The sequence below is a fragment of the Leuciscus leuciscus genome (genome assembly GCF_965113295.1).
Source record: "Leuciscus leuciscus genome assembly, chromosome: 19".
Taxonomy (NCBI): domain Eukaryota; kingdom Metazoa; phylum Chordata; class Actinopteri; order Cypriniformes; family Leuciscidae; genus Leuciscus; species Leuciscus leuciscus.
In genome coordinates, this window is record NC_138743.1 from 13,646,103 (window position 1) to 13,666,342 (window position 20,240).

The 20,240-nt window shown below is 38.1% G+C and overlaps 1 protein-coding gene across 3 annotated transcripts in view; it reads left to right on the forward strand.

Annotated features, from left to right (window-relative positions):
• Positions 1–20,240, forward strand: part of tprb (translocated promoter region b, nuclear basket protein) — a 22,931-nt gene continuing 2,691 nt past the window's right edge. For 2 of the 3 annotated variants that reach the window (XM_082147368.1, XM_082147369.1), the window contains exons 1-41: positions 1–173; positions 442–546; positions 627–700; positions 790–886; positions 1,427–1,530; positions 3,162–3,326; positions 3,444–3,536; positions 3,624–3,704; positions 3,850–3,937; positions 4,616–4,756; positions 5,541–5,635; positions 5,739–5,936; positions 6,042–6,149; positions 8,074–8,303; positions 8,392–8,552; positions 8,713–8,855; positions 9,055–9,203; positions 9,302–9,464; positions 9,552–9,686; positions 9,791–9,931; positions 10,030–10,186; positions 10,340–10,506; positions 10,745–10,897; positions 11,537–11,857; positions 11,933–12,120; positions 12,579–12,726; positions 12,859–12,996; positions 13,094–13,225; positions 13,310–13,440; positions 13,531–13,741; positions 13,819–13,965; positions 14,368–14,566; positions 14,690–14,886; positions 14,975–15,048; positions 15,168–15,364; positions 15,891–16,193; positions 16,280–16,416; positions 16,529–16,609; positions 16,713–16,931; positions 17,004–17,144; positions 20,075–20,162. In XM_082147368.1, coding sequence (XP_082003494.1) covers positions 23–173; positions 442–546; positions 627–700; positions 790–886; positions 1,427–1,530; positions 3,162–3,326; positions 3,444–3,536; positions 3,624–3,704; positions 3,850–3,937; positions 4,616–4,756; positions 5,541–5,635; positions 5,739–5,936; positions 6,042–6,149; positions 8,074–8,303; positions 8,392–8,552; positions 8,713–8,855; positions 9,055–9,203; positions 9,302–9,464; positions 9,552–9,686; positions 9,791–9,931; positions 10,030–10,186; positions 10,340–10,506; positions 10,745–10,897; positions 11,537–11,857; positions 11,933–12,120; positions 12,579–12,726; positions 12,859–12,996; positions 13,094–13,225; positions 13,310–13,440; positions 13,531–13,741; positions 13,819–13,965; positions 14,368–14,566; positions 14,690–14,886; positions 14,975–15,048; positions 15,168–15,364; positions 15,891–16,193; positions 16,280–16,416; positions 16,529–16,609; positions 16,713–16,931; positions 17,004–17,144; positions 20,075–20,162 — 6,151 coding nt within the window. In that variant the 5' untranslated portion in view covers positions 1–22. Of the gene's footprint in view, positions 174–441; positions 547–626; positions 701–789; positions 887–1,426; positions 1,531–3,161; positions 3,327–3,443; positions 3,537–3,623; positions 3,705–3,849; positions 3,938–4,615; positions 4,757–5,540; positions 5,636–5,738; positions 5,937–6,041; positions 6,150–8,073; positions 8,304–8,391; positions 8,553–8,712; positions 8,856–9,054; positions 9,204–9,301; positions 9,465–9,551; positions 9,687–9,790; positions 9,932–10,029; positions 10,187–10,339; positions 10,507–10,744; positions 10,898–11,536; positions 11,858–11,932; positions 12,121–12,578; positions 12,727–12,858; positions 12,997–13,093; positions 13,226–13,309; positions 13,441–13,530; positions 13,742–13,818; positions 13,966–14,367; positions 14,567–14,689; positions 14,887–14,974; positions 15,049–15,167; positions 15,365–15,890; positions 16,194–16,279; positions 16,417–16,528; positions 16,610–16,712; positions 16,932–17,003; positions 17,145–17,473; positions 17,831–20,074; positions 20,163–20,240 lie in introns of those variants that run through there. The other variant, XM_082147370.1, reaches the window with a different exon arrangement.

Genomic DNA, 20,240 nt, shown 5'->3' on the forward strand with positions numbered 1-20,240 from the left:
GGAGGAGTCATTGGAACGAAAAATGGCGGCTGTGTTGCAGCAAATATTGGAGCGGTCGGAGATATCGAAACTCCAAAAAACTGTATTGACTAAATTAGAGAAGTACATTTCTGACCAGCAAGGTGAAGTTGATTGTCTGAAGGCACAACAGGAGCAATATCGTGTCGATAGTGGTAAGGCGAAGTTGTTTTAATAGATGTGAACAATTCATAGCCACGAACGTGGCCTGGGTCTTAGTTATAACGTTAATCTTTATTTAAACTTTGTTTTTCCCACTTGGACATGTTTGCAGAACAATTTTATGTTGTGAACATATATTAAACTTGTTAAATAGATGTAAGTCTTTCAGGAAATGGGTTCTGTCTACATTTATTACCTGCGACGGTATGTTTGTAACGTTATGGGTGTTGATTCCTTCTGTTTTGTTATTGTTTCATATAGAACAACAATATTTTGACATCGAGAAGAAGTTCGCTGAGAGTCAGTCTCAGTTTGTGTCCCAGACCCAAGAGCATCGGATACTGCAACAAGACTATTGCAAACTTGGTAAGTAGGTGGTAATCAAATGCCTCTTCTTTGGTAAATAATATCAGACTTAATTTTGTATTTGTACACGTCTTTTACAGAAGAAGAGCTGAAATCCTTACAAGAGAATAATAAGGAGCAAGCTTCTTCATACACGAAATTAGAATCACAACAGGTAACGAAATATTGTGTAACAGAGAGAAGTCTGTCTTTTCTTGCATTTTGGGATGTTGAAGAATAATGAAATTGTGTTTTCTTTGGCAGAATGAACTTTCTAAAGCCAAAAATGAGCTTGAGGCGGAAAAACGAGAGCTTGTGCGGACATTGGAAAGAAGATCCCAGGAGATGGAGCAACAAAGCGGTATTTAATAAGCATTCTTTAATGAACATTTAAAAAATTATTTTTCATAGGTTAAGCAGAAGGTTCATGTTTGGCCTTGACAACTTGTTTACATACCAAAATGTTGTGGTCAGATTTAAAAAAAATGTTTTTTGAAACAAGTATCTTATGTTCACCATGGCTGTATTTATTTGAAGAAAAAATACAGTAAAACAACATTATTTGTGAAATATTATTTCAATAATTTAAGTATAATTTATTAGTTTTCATCAGTCATTAATCCCATCTGTAATGTCACATGATCCATCAGAAATTCTAATATGCTGATTTGGAGCGCAAGAAAAAAATCTTATTTCTATCAGTGTTGAAAACAGTTGTGTTTTCATGGAATACATGTTTTCAGAATTCTTTGAATAGAAGTTCAGAAGACCTGCATTTATTTGAAACAGAAATGTATGTATGAAAAAAAATTCTGTATGGTCACTTTTGAACAAATGAATGTGTCCTTTTTGAACAGTATTATATAATACACTAATTTTCTTCTTTTTTTCTTTTTTTTAGAGGACCTGAAACGTCTTAATGATAGATTGGTGGAAGTCAATGCAGAGAGGATGCAGCTTCAACTAAAACTAGATGGGTCCGAAGCCTCTGAGGTCTCAATCAAGGTAAGATTGAAAAAAATCTAACTGTTTTTATAGGAATGCATTGATCTAATACCTGGATCAGTTTCTGCACCAATATTGAACATTTTGAAGATTTATCACACAGGGTTTCCGCGGAGTCATAAAAAGTCATAAAACGTCTTAAATTTAATCATCAGAATTTTAGGCCATAAAAAGTCATAAAAACGTCCGGATTTTCCATACAAGGTCATAAATTTCATTTAGCCACGTCTTAAATTGATATGCTCGTTCATTCGTTGGTTCTACCATTGCTTTTTCCCCCTGGCCTGAAAATGCGCTGGCGGCATAATGTTAAATGCACAGGTTAAATGCGCCAAAAGCGGAACGCTCATTTGAAACGCGCGCCACACGAACCATTTACCCGCTCGGCTCCAAGTCCAAACGGCAGCGCAGCGCGAGCTCAATAGAACTGATGCGTTTACTCTGATCGGTCTCGGTCATAAGATCCAGTGAGAAGTGCTTGAATTCAGCGAAGAACACACTGTCTCAGTGATTTAAACCAGTTTAAAGGCAGATTAAACAGCGCTGACCAACAGGAGAAACTCTGCACAACGATACAGTCTGAAGGCTTTTCCGTCTACAATCTCCCATCATTTATCATGGATTTACTGTAACGTTAGCCTAGTAATATTAACTGCACCATGTGGGATATACATATTGAATTTTATTAGATTATTAGTGCTGATAATGTACTAAAGGACTAATGGAATATTTATAGTATTTAATAATGTATTTAGGCTACTGTTTTTCATACATTTCCTGAAGATATGTGCCATCAAAGTTAGGCAACACAAACCTGTTTCAAGACTTGGCCCCTATTAGCACATGCAGAAACTAAGTAATTATTTTCCCAATAAAGATATTTATTTTGTTAAGGACAAATAACAAATGTTTGAATGTCCTACCTCAGATTTGTGAAATGTTCACCTGTTTTAGCAAGTGTTTGTCATTATATTTTCTGACAATAAAGAGTAAAGTTAGTTTAAAACCACAATTAAAGCTCTGGTTTCTACAACTTTCACTTAGAAGTAACAGTCTGCCTTTAAACTTGAAAGAAATAAAGATTTGACATTTATCGTGATAATTATCGATATTGACTAATATAAAACAATTATCGTGATAATTGTTTTTGGCCATATTGCCCAGCCCTAACTGAAATCTCCCGGTCTATCACAATGGGAAAGTGTACATTTAACGAGCCATGGCTCAAAGATGGTGTGTTTAGTAGTTGGCTCAAGCCTGTTGCAAATAATCAGTATCAAGCATATTGCACACTGGGTAAGAAGGCGTTGGAGCTGTCTTTAGGCATTTAAATAATACATCTTGTTACTTTCAATGAAAGTCAATTAAAAAAAAAAACTTTTGAAAGGAATTTTAATGATTTTTCGTAATTCGTGTAGGTCATAAATTTCAATCATAATGGTCATAAAAAGGTCTTAAAAAGTCTTAAATTTGACTGACCAAACCCTGCAGAAACCCTGATCACACTAGCTAGTGCATTTGTAATTCACTGTTTTTACAACTATATTTGTCTGAATTCAAACAGCGTTGTCTTCTTTAGAACAAGCTTATATTTTTATACCATGATTTTTTATATGCTGTTTGTCTTCCAGTATAAAGAGAAGCGAATGGAGCAGGAGAAAGATCTACTCCAGGGTCAAGTAACCTGGCTGAACACCGAGCTTAAGTCTAAAACTGAAGAGCTGCTGTCTCTTTCCCGGCAGAGAGGCAATGAGATACTGGAGCTCCAATGCAACCTTAATAACAAGGAGGATGAGGTACTGTATAAGCCCTTTTATATATAGTTTTTATGTATTTTAAGTCATCTTGTCGGATATGCTTTGAGATGTGTTAAAGTTTTTAGTCTGTGCGCTAATCTTTGCATGCATGTGTAGATCACCCACCTAAAAGATCAGGTGACCAGTCTGAAGGCATCCAACGAGAACCTTCAAAGACAAGCAGAGGAGATGATCACCAAGATGAGAGAGGTTAGACAATGTTATCCATCGCTGTAGTTATCAGCTGAATGGGGTTTTAGAGTTCTTCATAATCTATTGGGCATGTTGTACTTTTAGGCAAAAGAACAGCAAGCCAGTTTGGAGGAGAAGTTCAGTAATGAACTCAATGCCAATATTAAGCTCTCAAATTTGTATAAGGTAAGTTTTAATTGCTTGAAGAATTTAAGTGTATGATGAAAAGAATGCCTGAATCGGAATAGCATGTTTTATCATTTTAAAATCAAATATAATTCTTAATGATATTGCTAAGAATTACTGTTGGAGTTCTGTTGATGATTCACAGGGAGCCGCATCTGATGCCGAGGCCAAGGGTGAGGAGCTCAGCAGAGCTGTTGAGGAACTTCACAAGCTGCTTAAAGAGGCCGGAGAGGGTAAGCGAATTTAAGGGTCCTAATGGTTGTCAACATGCATGTGACATTTTCAGTTTTCTGACCAGTAAACTCATAATCAACAGGCCTACACACCTGTCTTTTTTTGTAGATCCAGGAATTGTGAAATACCGTGCTGTTTGGAGTCTGTACGATTTTTTGATTTTGAAAGAAATTAGTACTTCTATTCACCAAGGATGCATTAAATTGATTTGTTTCAAATAAAAGCTGTTCTTTTTTAAAATGTATTTATCAAACATCCTTAAAAAAAAAAATGCATCACTGTTTTCACAAAAATATTAAGCAGCACAACTGTTTTCAACATGGATAATACCGGTAGTAAGAAATGTTTCTTGAGCACCAAATCAGAGCAAACAATTATAATGTTTTCTGAAGGATCATGTGACAAAGACTGAATAATGGCTGCTGAAAATTCAGCTTTTTCAGGAATAAATTATATATAAACAGAAAACAGTTATTATATATTGCAATAATATTTCACAATATTACTGTTTTAATTGCATTTTGATCAAAGAAATGCAGCCTTGGTGAGCATAAGAGATTTCTTTCAAAAATCCTATTGACCCCAAACTTTTGAATGGAAGTCATCTTTTTTTATGGCGAATGTTATTCTTTTGTGTCTTCAAATGCCCATTATAATGTCCTGTCTACTCTGAATAGCGCACAAAGCTCTGGAAGTAAAGATGGCAGAGCTGGAGGGTCGTAAGGATAAGGAAATTGCTGAACTGAATGAGAAAATAAGCAGCCAGGAGAAAGAGTTGGAAAATGCAAATGAGCTGCTGTCAGACACCAAACACAGAGGTTAGCATCACCACTGTATTTCTTTCATATTCATAAGGATTTTCATATTTTCAACCAGAAAAGAATGAACTACGTGAATTGCATAAATCTGAGAAAAAATGGTTTGGGTGGGGAGAGTAGGCTGGTTACTGTATGATGATTGAAAACTTACATACTTAATAAACTGCAGAATGTTACAATTTCTAATCAATTTTTCATGCACGGATTGCTCCTGACAGAGCTGCACGAAGTTGTGGTGCAATCTGCGGGACACCCTTAGCATAGCCAGGTTTCAAAGCCCCAAATGAGAGTAACAATTGCCGTTGAAACAATGTTACTTGCCAGGTGCTAGTAACTTTATAAATTGACACTGCATGGTTCGAGAATGTGATATGGTTTGGTTCGATCATCAAATCGCAACTGTTATGTCATTTTATAAATGTATAGTCTGACACTCTGTATGTTTCTGTTCATTTTCAGCACTGTTAATTATTTATTTATTATTTTTTTGCCACTACTCTGCAAGTGCTGTGTGTTTGAGTCGCTAATAATGTGCATTTGGGAACACAACATGTGCCAACCATCTTTGCAAATTCGTAATGAGAATCGTTTATAAATCTGCTGTCAACAAAGTGAACCATTAAGGTCTCCATAAAAGCTCAATGGTTAAATGTTTGAAAGCAAAGAAATTAAGTTTTCAGAAATCAGGTTTTCCTTCATTTTTGTCTTTAGCTAATCTCATTCCATCTTCTCTAGCATGTACATTTGTGTATTTTATTTATTTATTTTATTTTTGCTATTCCAGGAACTGCTTCAATTCTTTCAGAGGAGCATGTGACAACGATGTCCCCCACTGCAGCTGCAGTTGCTAAAATCAAACCAGGCATGAAACTCACAGAGGTGCTGACCTACATTCTGATTTTTGTGGTGCCAAAGCAAAGTTCATATTCAGAAGTTATTAGCGTTTTTAAATGTTAATATACGTTCTCCTATTTTTATGTAGATATATACAGCATATGTAGAGACTCAAGAACAATTACAACGGGAGAAACTAGAGAACAAACGACTGCACAAGTACCTGGATGATATTGTGCAGGAGATGGAATCTAAGGCACCCATCTTGAAAAGACAGAGAGAGGAGTACGAGCGCATGCAAAAGTCTGTTTCCAGTCTCTCTTCTAAACTAGAGCAAGCTGTCACGGTGAGAACGGAGTTAGTTACTGCATGTCACACTGCGAATACTTGCTGCATAATGATTGCTTTGCACTTACGAAACCAAATCTATGACTATTCTTGAATCTTTCAGGAGGTCCACCGCCTGCAGAAAGAAGCAGATGAAGGCAACAAACGTGCATCTGTGTTGGAGAGAGATAACCAGAGGTTTGAGGTGCAGCTGGCTGACATGGCTCAACAGGTAAAGTCTAATGGCACAGCTCAGACATCAATACCTTATGCGAGAGAAATGATAACCCAAGGTTTCATTTGTTAACTACATTATTTAACGTGAACTAACAATGAACAATTATTCTACAGCATTTATTAACCTTAAAGGGTTAGTTCACTACTCATGTTGTTCCAAACCCGTAAGACTTTTGATCATCTTCAAAACACAAACAAAGATCTTTTTGTTGAAGTCTGAGAGCTTTCTGTCCCTACATTGACAGCTATGCAACTGACACTTTTGACTCTTCAAAAAGTTCATAGAGAGAACGTAAAACTGACCAATATGAATTGTGCGGTTTAGTCCAAATTTTCTGAATAGACTGTCTTTATATGATGAACCGATTGAATTTAGGCTTTTATTCACATATAAACATTTATCAGCTCACACATCAGTGGTAAACAGAAGCTCAAGCAAGGTTCATTCTCTTGTGTTACACCGCACGTTTGAGTTTCCGTAAGAGGTTTGTTCTAGTGCATCAAGCAGGTTCGGTTGAGCTTCTGTTTATGTTTGCTGATCAATGTTTATATGTGAGTAAAAGCCTAAATTCAATATGTTCATCATATTAAGTGATCGAGTCTCATCAGAAAACTTTGACTAAACCGCTCAACTCATTTGGATTCATTTTACGATCTTTTTATTAAAGGGATAGTTCACTTTGAAATAAATTTTTGGTATGTTTTAGCTTACCTCAAGGGCATCCAAGATGTAGGTGTCTTTTTTTCCGCAGTAGTTTCAATTTTGATATTTTTAGGTCAAACCGTTCTTGTCTGTCAGTCATATAATGCAGGTCGATGGTCACTGTCTCAAAGAGCAAACACAGAGTCCAAATTAAAACAATTCCCCGTCGTCCAAATTAAACAATTCCCCATCGTAAGTACACATTGATGGCCTAAGACACGAAACGAGCTGTTTGTGTGAGAAAACGAACAGTATTTATATAGTTTTTACCTCTTATACGCAGCCATGTCCAAGTGATCTGATCTGACGTGTACGCAGACTGGTGCATAGATATATACACTAGATGTCGCCTTAAAGACATTCGTTCCAATGAACTGCCGTAGACAAGGCGACATCTAGTGTGTATATATCTATGCACAAGTCTGCGCACACGTCAGATCAGATCACTCGGACATGTCTGCGTATAAGAGGTAAAAACGATATAAATACTGTTCGTTTTCTCACACAAACCGCTCGTTTCGTGTCTTAGGCCATCAATGTGTACTTACGATGGGGAATTGTTTAATTTGGACGACGGGGAATTGTTTTAATTTGGACTCTGTGTTTGCTCTTTGAGACCGTGACCATAGACCTGCATTATATGACTGACAGACAAGAACGGTTTGACCTAAAAATATCAAAATTGAAACTACTGCGGAAAAAAAGACACCTACATCTTGGATGCCCTTGAGGTAAGCTAAAACATACCAAAAATTAATTTCAAAGTGAACTATCCCTTTAACTTTTTGAAGTGTCTGTGTCAGTTGTGTATCTGTCAATGGAGGGACAGAAAGCTCTCAGACTTCATCAAAAAATATTAATTTGTGTTCCGAAGATGAATAAAAGACTTCGCCGGTTTGGAACGACATAAGGGTGAGTAAATGACAAATATTTCATTTTTGTGTGAACTATCCCTCTAATGATAATTTCAACATTTACTAATACATTAAGATAAAAACATTTATCTGTTAAGTTGTTAACATTAATTAATGCACCATGAACTAACATGAATATTACATTTATTAACTAACATTAAAAATGAACAATTTATTCTTACAGAAATTATTAACTTTTGTTAGTGTTAGTAAATGCATTAACTAATAATAATAAATGAGACAATATTATAAAGTGTTACCCAAATAATCTAAATCCTGTTGTTATCACATCTCTATCTCAGGTGCGGGTCCTCCTCATAGAGCTGGAGGAAGCACGTGGTAACCATGTGATGCGTGAGGAGGATGAGATGTGTTCAGCGGATGTAAGCAGCACTTCGGAGGTGATTTCTCAGCACCTGGTCACCTTCCGTGGCATTGAAGAGCTACAACAGCAGAACCAGCGACTCCTAGTGGCACTCAGAGACCTCAGTGAGACAAAAGAGAAGGATGAGTTGGAGGTAGACACCATGAAGTAAGTTTGTGTGATGGAAGTGAATCTGTCAACCGAAAAATCTGATTAAATATCGATGGAGAAAGCATAATTATGAGTGTGTGTTCAGACGCAGTGAAGTGGAGAAATATCTCGAAGATCTTCAACGTGAATTGGAGCAGCTGAAGGAAAAGAGAGCTCAGGACCTGCAGAAGGTTGAAGCCGTCGCACGACAGAGGGACATGTTCCGCATGCTTCTGACCCAGGCCACTGGAGTCACCTTTCCACAGGGTAACTTTTTTTAGTTTATTGATATGGGCAAATGAAAAGCAACACAATGTTGCATATATCGCCAACGTAATCATAAAAAAAATTTGTGAATATTTGAGAGAGTGCAAGATGCCTTAATGTGAAAGTTTCACAATGATTAAATATACTTTTACTGTGACAGGTGCTGTTGCTGAGGAGCTTATTCTAACCTCCACTCCCCGCCGTTCTCCAGCCGTCACACCTACTGCAGGCACCCCTACAGGACTGGTTGCCACGGCGATAGAATCCACTGAGTCAGTAGAGGCCAAGGCTGCACTGAAACAGGTAGGTTATTTGAGTATTAAGTAAAAAAGAATATTTTTGAAACATAGATGTCTTTTAATGTCACTTTTTTTTTATTGCATCTTGCTGGAAAAAAAAGTTAATTTATTATCTGTATTGTTTTTACATTTAGTCTTTCTTTAAGACATTTTTTTCATTTTGACAAAAATTGTTTAATCATATGTTTTGTGTGTTTGATCAGCTTCAGGAAATCTTTGTGGCCTATAAGAAGGAAAAAAATGATTCTGAAAAGGCTCTGATTGAGCAAAGTGAGAAACTGCAGGATCAAGTAACTGAACTTCGCTCTGAAAACACCAAGATTTCCACACAGCTGGAGTTCACCTCCAAACGGTATCAAGTCATACAGTCCTTTGGTCCTCATGTCCCCTCACCCACCCCACACACAAAAATGTAGAATCCTTGATTTGTCTTTGTGGTGTGTGTGTCAGGTATGAGATGCTCCAGGATAATGTGGAGGGATACCGTAAGGAGATTGCCTCTCTGAATGAGAAGACTCAGAAACAGGCTGCAGCAATTCAGCTGAGCGAAAAGACCATACACACCCTCACCCAGGACCGGCGAGCAGCAACCGAGAAACTCACCATTGCTGAGGTATGTTGTTGCACACTCAATCGCAGGTTTCTCTGACGACTGTTAGTTCAGTCTAAAGTGAATCAATCGTCTGTGTCTCTGTTTCAGTCTGAAGCAGCGAACCTGCGTAAAGAGAGAGACATGCTGAAGATGGTGGAGATCAGACTGACCCAGGAGAAAGAGATCTTCCAGGCCCAACAGCTCGGTCAGAACATGCTGCTGACCAACCTCAAATCAATACAGGTGACAAGTGCTTTTATGAATCATCTCAAACTGTGGTATTAGACCATTTGGGTCTTACAAAGGATGTTTTGAGAACTTGTTGCATCTATGAATTATTTTTGCAGGCAACTCTAGAGCGCTCTGAGACTGAGACCAGACAGCGGCTGACTGCTCAGATTGAGAAGCAGGAGCGAGAGATTGCTCAGCTCCAGAAAAGACTTGAGAATGAGGTGGAACAGAAGCACCTGCTGGCACGCAATCAAGACGTGAGGGAAACATCTCTTTCACTCTCTCTTCTCTCTTATTTCCTCATGATTGATATCTTGGCTCATTTGCTTGTCTTTGACATTCTTCCGCATTACAGATGCAGCTGATGGATGCTAAGAAGAAGCTGGAAACACAAACAGCCCAGCACCACAGGACAAGAGAACAGTTTAGTTCTGCCCAACTTGAGCTTAACAACCTGAGGCTTCAGATCAGTAGTGGGGAGACCCGGCTGGTTTCCCCTACAGTACATACAGGTGAGAGACTGTGCTCATGATTAACATGGTATCAGAGCACTTCTTACATTTAATGTTTGCTTAGTTTACCTAACATTCCATTAGGCTATGAAAAACAGAGCAGTGTTGTTGGAAAAAAAAAGACACCTTCTAAAGTACCCCTCCCCTCTCCAGGCCTGCAGGGCAGTGAGGGGGACATGGAGGCTCTGCGTGCCCAGCTGAAGCAGGCTGAGAACAAGGTAGAAGAGCTTGCAGAGCAACTGAAGAACACTACTGCCAGTATGGAGCAGTACAAAGCCATTAGCCTTAGCCTGGAGGAGTCCCTGGATAAAGAGAAACAGGTGGGTGTGAAATGTTACAAATCACTATGCTCTACAGTCTACTGTAACACACTTTAACTCCCATAAAAATAAAGACAACAAGAAACTGGCCATGGGACATTTTAAGAAATGATTGGATTCATTATATATGATTGCATATGTAAATGATATATAATGAATAAACTTTGATTTTTTTTTTTTTTTTTTTTTTGTTGTTGTTTATTTTGTACATTTGTCCTCTTTGTCTTTCCTCTTTTAGGTAACTGAGCAGGTGCGTTCATCTGTGGAAACCCAGATGGAGGTGGCTCAGGAGCAGTATAAACAGCTGGAGCAGAAACTTATGGAAATGGACAAGGTGAAACAGAGCTTGCAGGAAGAGAAAAGCAAAGCTGTTGTTGCTGTGGAACAAGAGGTAATTAATTTCCACCTCTACTACTATCTGCTCACTAGGTCCTTAACCTTTCTGATTTAAAAAGCCTTAAGCTACTTTTTTTTTCTTCTAACCCAGTCCACTTACAGTATGTTATTCAAGGGATCTTGCACCAAATCGGTCATGATTTATTTAATTATGATGCAGTTCAGGTGTTTTCAAACTGCGGTCTGGGGGCCTGCAAGGAAGTGCTAGGGGGTCCATAGAAAAGTTTAGTAAAAACAAGTTTATAAATAAATACAAATTTGATTAAAAAAATTAGCATAATACATCTAACAGTACTATAGTGAGTAGGAAAATGTAAAATAAATACATATAGCTGCCTTTTAAAATTTTAGGATGGCAGTCCCTCACATGATGATCATATTTGGATTTTCGTGGCATCCAAAAGATTAAAATCCCCTGATGTACAGTAGTCAACATTTGAAGTGGATCAAAAGGTTTTGAAAAGGTTTTGATCCACTTCAAATGTTGACTACTGTAGTTCAGTGTCATTTTCCTGGTGGGCCAAGTTGATGAATGGGTATTTGTTTTGCATTCTGTGTTCATCTTCAATGTTCTAAGTGAATGATATTGTGTGTTTAGAGGCTGAATTTGATTTGTCTTAATCCTTTATCCCAGCTGAGCGAGTTGAGGAAGTCTCTGAGCAGCCTGCAGGCAGAACACAAGAGTGTCCTGGAGAGAGCTTCTGTTGCGGCTGCGCAGGAGCAGCAGGCCATCCTGGACAGTCAACAGCAGGCTAAGATGGCAGCTGAGGCGCAGGATAAATATGAGAGGGAGATGTTGTTGCATGCGGCCGACGTGGAAGCACTGCAGGCTGCCAAAGCTCAGGCTCTGCAGGTGACTCTTGTCAGACAGCAGCTGGAGGAGAAAGTTCAGAGCACCAGCGCACAGCTGCTGGAGGCTCGTGTCTCCTGGGAAGAGCAAGAAAAGATTCTCAAGGTAAAGGAATGGCAAAAAAGCCTGTCATAGAAGTATTAATAGCATTTACTCATTTTATTTCTCTCTCCACATCAGGAGGAGCAGTGTAAGTTAGAGTCTCGCTGTGAAGATCTGCAGAGGCAGAACACACTCCTCCATGAGCAGATACAGACTCTGAGTGGACAGATGGCCAGTCAGCTGCAGCGAGCTGCCAATGAGAGTCCACTCAATGTCTCTCTGACTGAGGAGGGCAAGTCTCAGGATCAGCTCCTGGAAATACTCAGGTGAATGTCTGTCTTTTGACCTATCCAAGGAATTTCAGTAATTTTATTGTCAAGCCTCTTCAATGCGAGTAAATCACTCTCATATGTGACCAAATTTTGCCCCAGGTGGCTAAATGTCTGTCGTTAGCCATTGGCTAGTAAATTTACATTTTACTGACCAGTGATTAAGGCTAAGTATAAGTTTAGAAAATATTTTTTTTTACTGTTTAAAATGAGAAATATCTATTCCAAAAGTCTAGCGAATAAACAAAAATGACTAGCCAAATACATTTTGCCATTTTGCCTTGGAATGTTGATTGTGCAGAGAAAATGTTAAAAATAGATTAGATGGAGTAAAGTAGAAATGAGAAGAAAATATGATTTTTTTTATTATTATTATATATTACATATATTATATATAATATTATTTCTCTTGCTTTCTCATTCATGGCAGTCTCTTTTTCTCAATTGGTTTGCAGGTTTGTGCGACGGGAGAAGGAGATCGCAGAGTCTCGGTTTGAGGTGGTCCAGGGGGAGAGTCTGAGGCACCGGCTGAGAGTGGAGCATCTGGAGAGAGAGCTGAAGGATGTTCAGGAGAGTCTAAGTGCAGAGAGAGAGAGGATGCAGGTTGGCTTGGAGAACCAAGATGCTTTCTATTTTATTCCTGATCAATTATACTAGTTATCTGCCTTGGTTACCAGATCCCATTTTTTCCTTTTGCCTGTGACTGTTACTCAGCCTATGTTAATTTGTCTAAAGGTGACTGCAAAGACTCTGTCCCAGCATGATGAGCTGATGAAGAAGACTGAGACCATGAATGTGCTAATGGAGACTAATAAGATGCTGAGGGAGGAGAAAGAGAAACTGGAGCAGGAGCTGCAGGATACTCAAGCCAAGGCAAGGCACCCTTATTAAAACGCATAACCAACAATTATATGTGTAAATGTAACATTGCAATTGATATAAATTATGTTGATTTCATAATGGTTTACAGGTGCGTAAACTGGAGTCGGATATCTTGCCTATGCAGGAGTCGAATGCAGAGCTCAGTGAGAAGAGTGGTATGCTACAGGCAGAAAAGAAGCTTCTGGAAGAAGACATCAAACGCTGGAAAGCTCGCACTCAGGTACAAATTTTTCTATGTATTAAAAACTATGCATTTGTCATTGAAAATTATTGGGTCCTGATTATACTTTCTTGTGGTGTTTAGCACCTGGTAAGCCAGCAGAAAGACACTGACCCAGAGGAGTACAAGCGCATGCACTCTGAGAGGGAAGCACATCTCAAACGCATCCAGCAGCTTGTTGAGGAGACTAGCCGGTTCAAATCTGAGGCTGCCAGGTTAGAGCTAAATTTCACAGGTTTAAAAAATGACTTTTTATTCTTGTCTTGCTGTATTTTATGCCTGTCACATTTTTTTGGTCTTTGCAGGAGTGGTAGCTCTGTGACTATGCTGCAATCTCAGGTTCAGAACCTAAGGGAAAACCTGGGGAAGGTGATGGTGGAGAGGGATAACCTGAAGAAAGACCAGGATTCCAAAAATTTGGACATCCAGGAGAAACTTAAAACCATCACACAAGTTAAAAAGATTGGTCGACGGTATAAAACCCAGTATGAGGAGCTCAAGGTTGAATATGACAAGGTGAGACAGGGTTTATGACTTAACAAAGTGAAAATATGTGTTTGGAGTAGAGATATGATTAAATTGGTTTTGTGCAGTTGGTAGCCGCTGCTGCATCTGCACCAGCCCAGGATCAGGAGGCACAACAGGCATCAGCTCAAGAACTTCAGGGCCTAAAAGAGTCCCTCAACCAATCAGAGAACAGGACAAGAGAACTGGAAGGCCATCTGGAGAATCTCAATAGAGTAAGTATTACTTTATTATATTACTTTCTATTTGTTTAATATAAAATAATATAAAACTACATTTTATAAACGAAACTATTTATTTTTTTAGTGATTCATATTTATTACCATTTCCCACCCTTTCTCTGACCCCCTCTCTGTTTACACTGGTTTTATATTATTTATTTAAATATTTAATTTGAATACTTTTATTTATTTTAGTAATTCATATTTATTACCTTTTTCCACCCTTTCTCTGAACCCCTCTCTGTTTTGTAGTTTATCTCTCATGTGAAATATAGTGTGGCTCCTATGTCCGTCATCGGTCTCTTTGAAAAACCTTTTAAGATCAGACTGAAATGATTAGGTACCTTTTTGAAAATATGATGCTCATAGTGTGAGATTTCTGTTGCCCTTTGCAAGACTGTAGGTGAGCGGGAAGCAGAGGCACGCAGTGCACAGGAACAGGCCTCTCGCCTTCAGGGGGAGTTAATGCGTCTTAGACAGGAGCTTCAAGAGAAATCTTCTCAGGAGGAGCGACTCAAACAGCAACTGACTGACAAGGAGGAGAGGACCAAGAAGGCCATAGTAATGGCCAAGCAGAAGATCAGCCAGCTTAGTGGTAAGAATTTACCTTGTTTTAAAAGAGTAATTTTCTGTTTTAAATTGTTCCAGGTAGTTTGACACTGAATTTAAATGTATTTATTTATAAAAAATAAAAATAAAAATGGTCCTCTACTTCCAGGTGTAAAGGGTCAGCTTCAGAAAGAAAATGAGGAGCTGAAGCAACAAAAAGAGGAATTGGAAGTACGAGTGAGTGCACTAAAGTCTCAGTACGAGGGGCGTCTGAACAGACAGGAAAGGGAGCTGCGAGACCTCCGTGAGCAGCAGGAAAGACACGGAGAACAGAGAGACGAACAACCAGAACAGGGCTCCAGCAAGGTAACAACACAAGTTTGTGCAATTGCGAACCAATAGCTGAATAAGTTTACATGTTAAAGTGTTTATCTAGTTTTTCCTCTGTCTGCAGACTCAGGAACCTCAAAGGACAACAGAACAGCGACAGATCTCTCTCAAGTCCACACCAGTGGCAGAAAGAGGAAGGTACAGTATTTTAGGGGGCACTACACATTAACCCGCACAATTTATTCATAATCGCTGTCATATTTTCAAAAATGGTTCCAGCCAAGCCACTCTACATCCTCTTTATGTCCCTTTGATAGTGCAAGCACTTCAGAGCCTCCAACTGCTAACATAAAGCCCACACCACTGGCGGCAACCCCCAGCAAGCCTCCAGCCATCCCAGGAAACAAATCCACCCCAAGGGCCAGCATCAAACCTATGATCACTCCTGCCCCAGTGCCCACTCCTACACCCACTGCCACAGTCATGCCTACCACGCAGGTGGAGAGCCAAGAGCGTAAGTGTTAGCCTGTTTTGGATTAGGTTTGTTACCGTTTATGATATTTTACGAAGTTAAACACAAACTGAAATGAATATAAAAAAATAGATTTTTGTTTTATTTCAGCTAGTTTTTATTTAGTTTAAGTTTAAAATAACTCAAACTAAATGAAAACTATATAGACATTTAAAATAAATTGCGATGCACAAATTATTTAACTTTAACTTAATATTTCAGATTTAGATTTTTAGTTTAACTAAAAATTATAATAGTATGTCAATGATACTAAAATAACACTGATTTGTTTAAATAATGACTGTTTAAATACAAATTATAGTTTTTATTGATGTTAAATTCTATTTTTTTTCCCCTGTTTTCAATGTGTCATTTTGTGCTTTTATTTTTCTGCTATTATTTTTATTTTAGTTTTAGTAATAATAGTTTTAAGTTTTTAATTTAATATTTTTATTTTATTTCTGCTTTATTTACATTAAGAACAAATATTTTTATAGTTTTAGTTAACACTGTTTCCTTTACCTTGCAGCCATGCAGTCATCTGAGAGCCCGCTAGAGCATATGACTGTCTATGGCAGTGCCAGCGGTTCTGTGCGGTCCACCAGCCCTAATGTTCAGACCAACCTGGCTCAACCTCTGCTGAATGTCCAACAGCAGAGCCAAGCCACTGCGTTCATTCAGCCCACTCAACAACAAACCCAACCCCCTGCTGAACCATCCAATCAGGAACCTCCAACTGCTGTAATGCTCCCAACCTCACAGTTAGACAGGCCTCTTTCTACATCCTCTGGGCTGTGGAGTGCCACCGCTAGCACAAGTAGTGCCAGTGCAGGTAATGTCAATTATAAACTCAACCAGATTAGCTGAACTCTTTTGTCATGGAACACTCTAGATGAGCTCTTTGTCCTCCTGCTGTAGTGACCGCGTCTCCTAGTAATGCTTTGAGCAAACGCGCCCGTGAAGAGGAACAAGAGGGCATGTCTGCTGACACACAGTCCCAGGATGAGCCCAGTGACTCTCCCATTTGCAAGAGGGTCCGCATTCATAGGGTGGAGGTGAGGTTTATAACTAAGTTTATTATATTATACCAACCAGGTGCCATTTTTTTTTCTTGCTTTAAAGTCAAGACTGTGTGCAACATAAAACAACATAAAATATGCACTGTAGGAAGAGATGTTGGCTGAGGACAGCACTGAGGCTGAAAGCGTTGTACCTGGTGACAACCAGGAGGCTCCTGACGCTGGACAGGTAATAACAGAAGGATTTGTGTAGAACTTCCTGTTTTTATTCAGACAGAGTAGAAGTGGGAAACCAATAGAAATCGGTGTTTCAAATGCATGTCTGTGTGAAGGAGTTGGAGAGCTACTCTACTTTGGAGGAGATGGATGAGGAACCAGGACCATCTCAGTCTGTGCCTGGAGATCGACTTCTGCCTCATTCCTCTGACACCCATCGAAGCCCGGATGAGCCCGATCACCACGTCATAGTCATTGTTAGTGACACAGATAGTGAGGGAGACCACGAAGATGAATCGGAGGAGGAGGAGGAAGAGGAAGAAGAAGAAGAGCAGGTTTGTAGTTGCACCGCTGATAAAATTCAGTGATGTTTGATTCTGTTATATGAACTGTTTTACCCACCTTAGGATTATGAGGAGGAGGAGGAGGAAGAGGAGGAGGAAGAGGATGATGATGAGGAGGATGGAGGGATTGGGGAAGAGGGAGAAGAGAGCAACGAAGAGGGCAGCAGAGATGGCAATGAGGTCTACGAGGGAGACGACACAGAGGTACAAAGCAGAGATGTGCACCAATCAGAATTCAGTTGAGAGTATCAATTCCTGACTTTAACTGGAGGTAGCAAACATAATGCAGAATTGTAATTTAAATTTTAAAAAGTAGAATTACAATCAAAAGAAATTCAAAGAAACATCTGTAAGTGTAGTTGTATTAATACATTGTATTTTTCAGTCTGAATTACCTATAGCATATGTTGTATGTATCCTGCATAGAAACCGACAACCGAAGCTTGTTAACTGACAAGATTGTTAAATTAGAATTAAATTCAGAATGGATAAGTGTCTGTGACCCATTAAAAATATAAAAATTTGTTTTCCAGGGGTTTAGTTTTACATGCACAAATAGCAGCATAAACAACAGAACATGAGGATTCATCGTCACATCACGCACCTGCAGCGCTTCTGTGAACGGAGAAAAACAGAATAAAATTACATATATAAAATGAGTAAATGCGCAACAAATGTCACTTAAATTTACAGATTAACAAAACAAAAGAAAAAAATGTGCGACAAGTATTATATATGCCAAGTTTCTGCTGATTTTTGTGACTCGCTCCAAAAACAAGTTCACGGAAAGGAAACCGAGATGGCAGAAAGCAGCATCCTGTTTGTTTAATTTTACAAAAGCACAATGTTTTGTTTATATTGTGTGTACACAAATAAAAGTAGACTCTTTACATTTTGTCTTACTCTTATCTGTATGACCATAATGATTCCGCTGTTATAAGGAAACAATTCAAGAGATCACGCAGACTCCTCGTGCACACACACCACAAAGCAGTTCTAGCATTGCTTACTTGACAATAGTAGTCTGTTCATTATCAAAATAAAATAACAAGTTGCACTGCTCAATTTAAATAGTCTGTAGTAGAATCTGTGGCGTTCAGCGTGAACACCGCCCCACTGTGGTGTTAAGCCAAACACATTTTTGCGCATGTGTAGGATAATATTTTACGTTAATATTGGATATTGGAAGTACAAAGCCATAATAAATCCTAGTTTAGCATCCAAATACATTGCGAATGAGAGAGGCAGGACGGTTTTCAGTCTCACTTAAATTAATTTGTTTTGGCTCAACGTTTATATAGATACTTTTATTTTTCATTCTTGTTCTGTTTTAAAAGATTTGTTGTGGAATAAGGGGAACTAAAATAGCCTTTAGCTATATTTCCAGGTCTGGATAAGTATGGAAAAATTGCAAGACTATTGCCCCTATTCAGTTTTCTAAAATATAAAATTAAGTATTTCTGAAAAATAAATGTTTTATGCAAGCAGAGTCATGGCAAAAGTTGAGTGATCATTTTGTAATTGTCGAACAACAAAATTAATTTAAGGCACATGTTTTCATTGAGACATTGTTTGTCTCAAGCAAGTCTGTTTTGAACGTGTGTGTGTGTGTGTGTGTGTGTGGCACTCAAACCAGCAGTAGATAAAGGAGCAAAGGATCATCTAAATCAGACTATACTGTTTGGTGATCAATATCACAATAATGTGTGTCAGATGTGAATATGCAGGATATCAAATTTCACTGATGTTATCACTTTGAGAAAACCAATGAGGAAAAAAAAGAGAAAATCAAAATATTTACTATATACCAAACATAATGCTGTATAAAACATTTGTTAAATGTGGTCTCAAAAAAAAAGGAAATTTGAGTTTGGAAAAGTATGGAGTTTTGAAATGGAAAATGTGTAGGAATCCTGTTAGCTTTTTTTACCGGTAGGCCCCTATACATCATTTCTGAATATAATGACAAAATGCGGTTTATACACAACTTATGTTTTGTTTTTTCTCTCTCAAAAACTACGTTTTGTGTATCATATTTTTTAACCATGTAGCAAAAGTTTTCAAAATATCTTTTTAAATGACTTTTTACACCGTTTAACCGATCGTGAATTGGTCAAATTTCTTACTGTCGGTTAACCAGTTAATTATGAGCATCCCTAAAATATACAAAATCCTGACAAACATTAGATATTATTAATCAAATTGGTTATTAGTTTTAATTTACCTTTTTTATAATTTTGTAAGAAGTCTCTTATTCTCAACAAGGCTGCATTTATTTGATCAAAAATACAGCAAAATTGTCAGTGTTGTGAAATTACAATTTGAAGAAAACATTTTTTGTTTAATATATTTTCAAATGTAGTTTACTCATGCAAAGCTGAAATTTCAGCATCATTTCTCCAGTCTTGGATGATCCTTCAGAAATCATTCTAATATGCTGAAATATTTCTTGTTTTCATCTGCTGCTTAATTTATATGAAAACAGCATTTATTTGAAATGGAATTTTTTTGTTGCATTATAAATGTCTTTACTGCCACTTATGATCAATTGAATACATCCTTGCTGAATAAAAGTGCTAATTTCTTTCCAAAAAAAAACAAGTCACTCGCCCCAAACTTTTCAATGTTAGTGTATATCTCTAAATGAATTAGTTAAGGGAAAAAAACTCTACTTCTCAGTTGGAAAATGAGAATAATTAGTCCAAAATTATCTTTCATGTTTTGTTTTTTTGTGGCAAAACTTGTTAGACTAATTAAACTTCTTCATGTTAATGGATATCTATGATAGTAATTTCCTCTTCCTATTGCCGCAACCCTAGTACACACAATTGGTTTTTGTGCTGCATAAACACCTACATTTGGACTTAACATCAGAGAGGTCTGTATAAGCTAGCTCATGACATTTTAATGATCCAACTGTAACTTGTCATTATGCAATGTATGTGTGTGTAGCTGGCACAACAGGCTCAGTTTGACTGTGCACCCTTTAATGCTAATAAAATGTTTAAACCCATTCTGCTAAATATAGCTTGGGACAAACGTTCTTTGTGTGTATGTTGAATCAATGTAATGCTCAGGAAATTAACTAGAAATGTTCTTCCTCCCCCTCTACCTTCCACATGATCCTTTCCAAGGGCCCTGATGCCACAGATCCAGGCACTGAGACAGAGGAAAGTCTTGGAGCGACAGACTCCACCCAACGCATGGCAGATTCTCAGAGCTGTAAGTCAGCGTGACTGTGACCTAACCATCTGTCTGAGAGGATCTTTTCCATGCAATTACATTGAATGGGATTGAGGC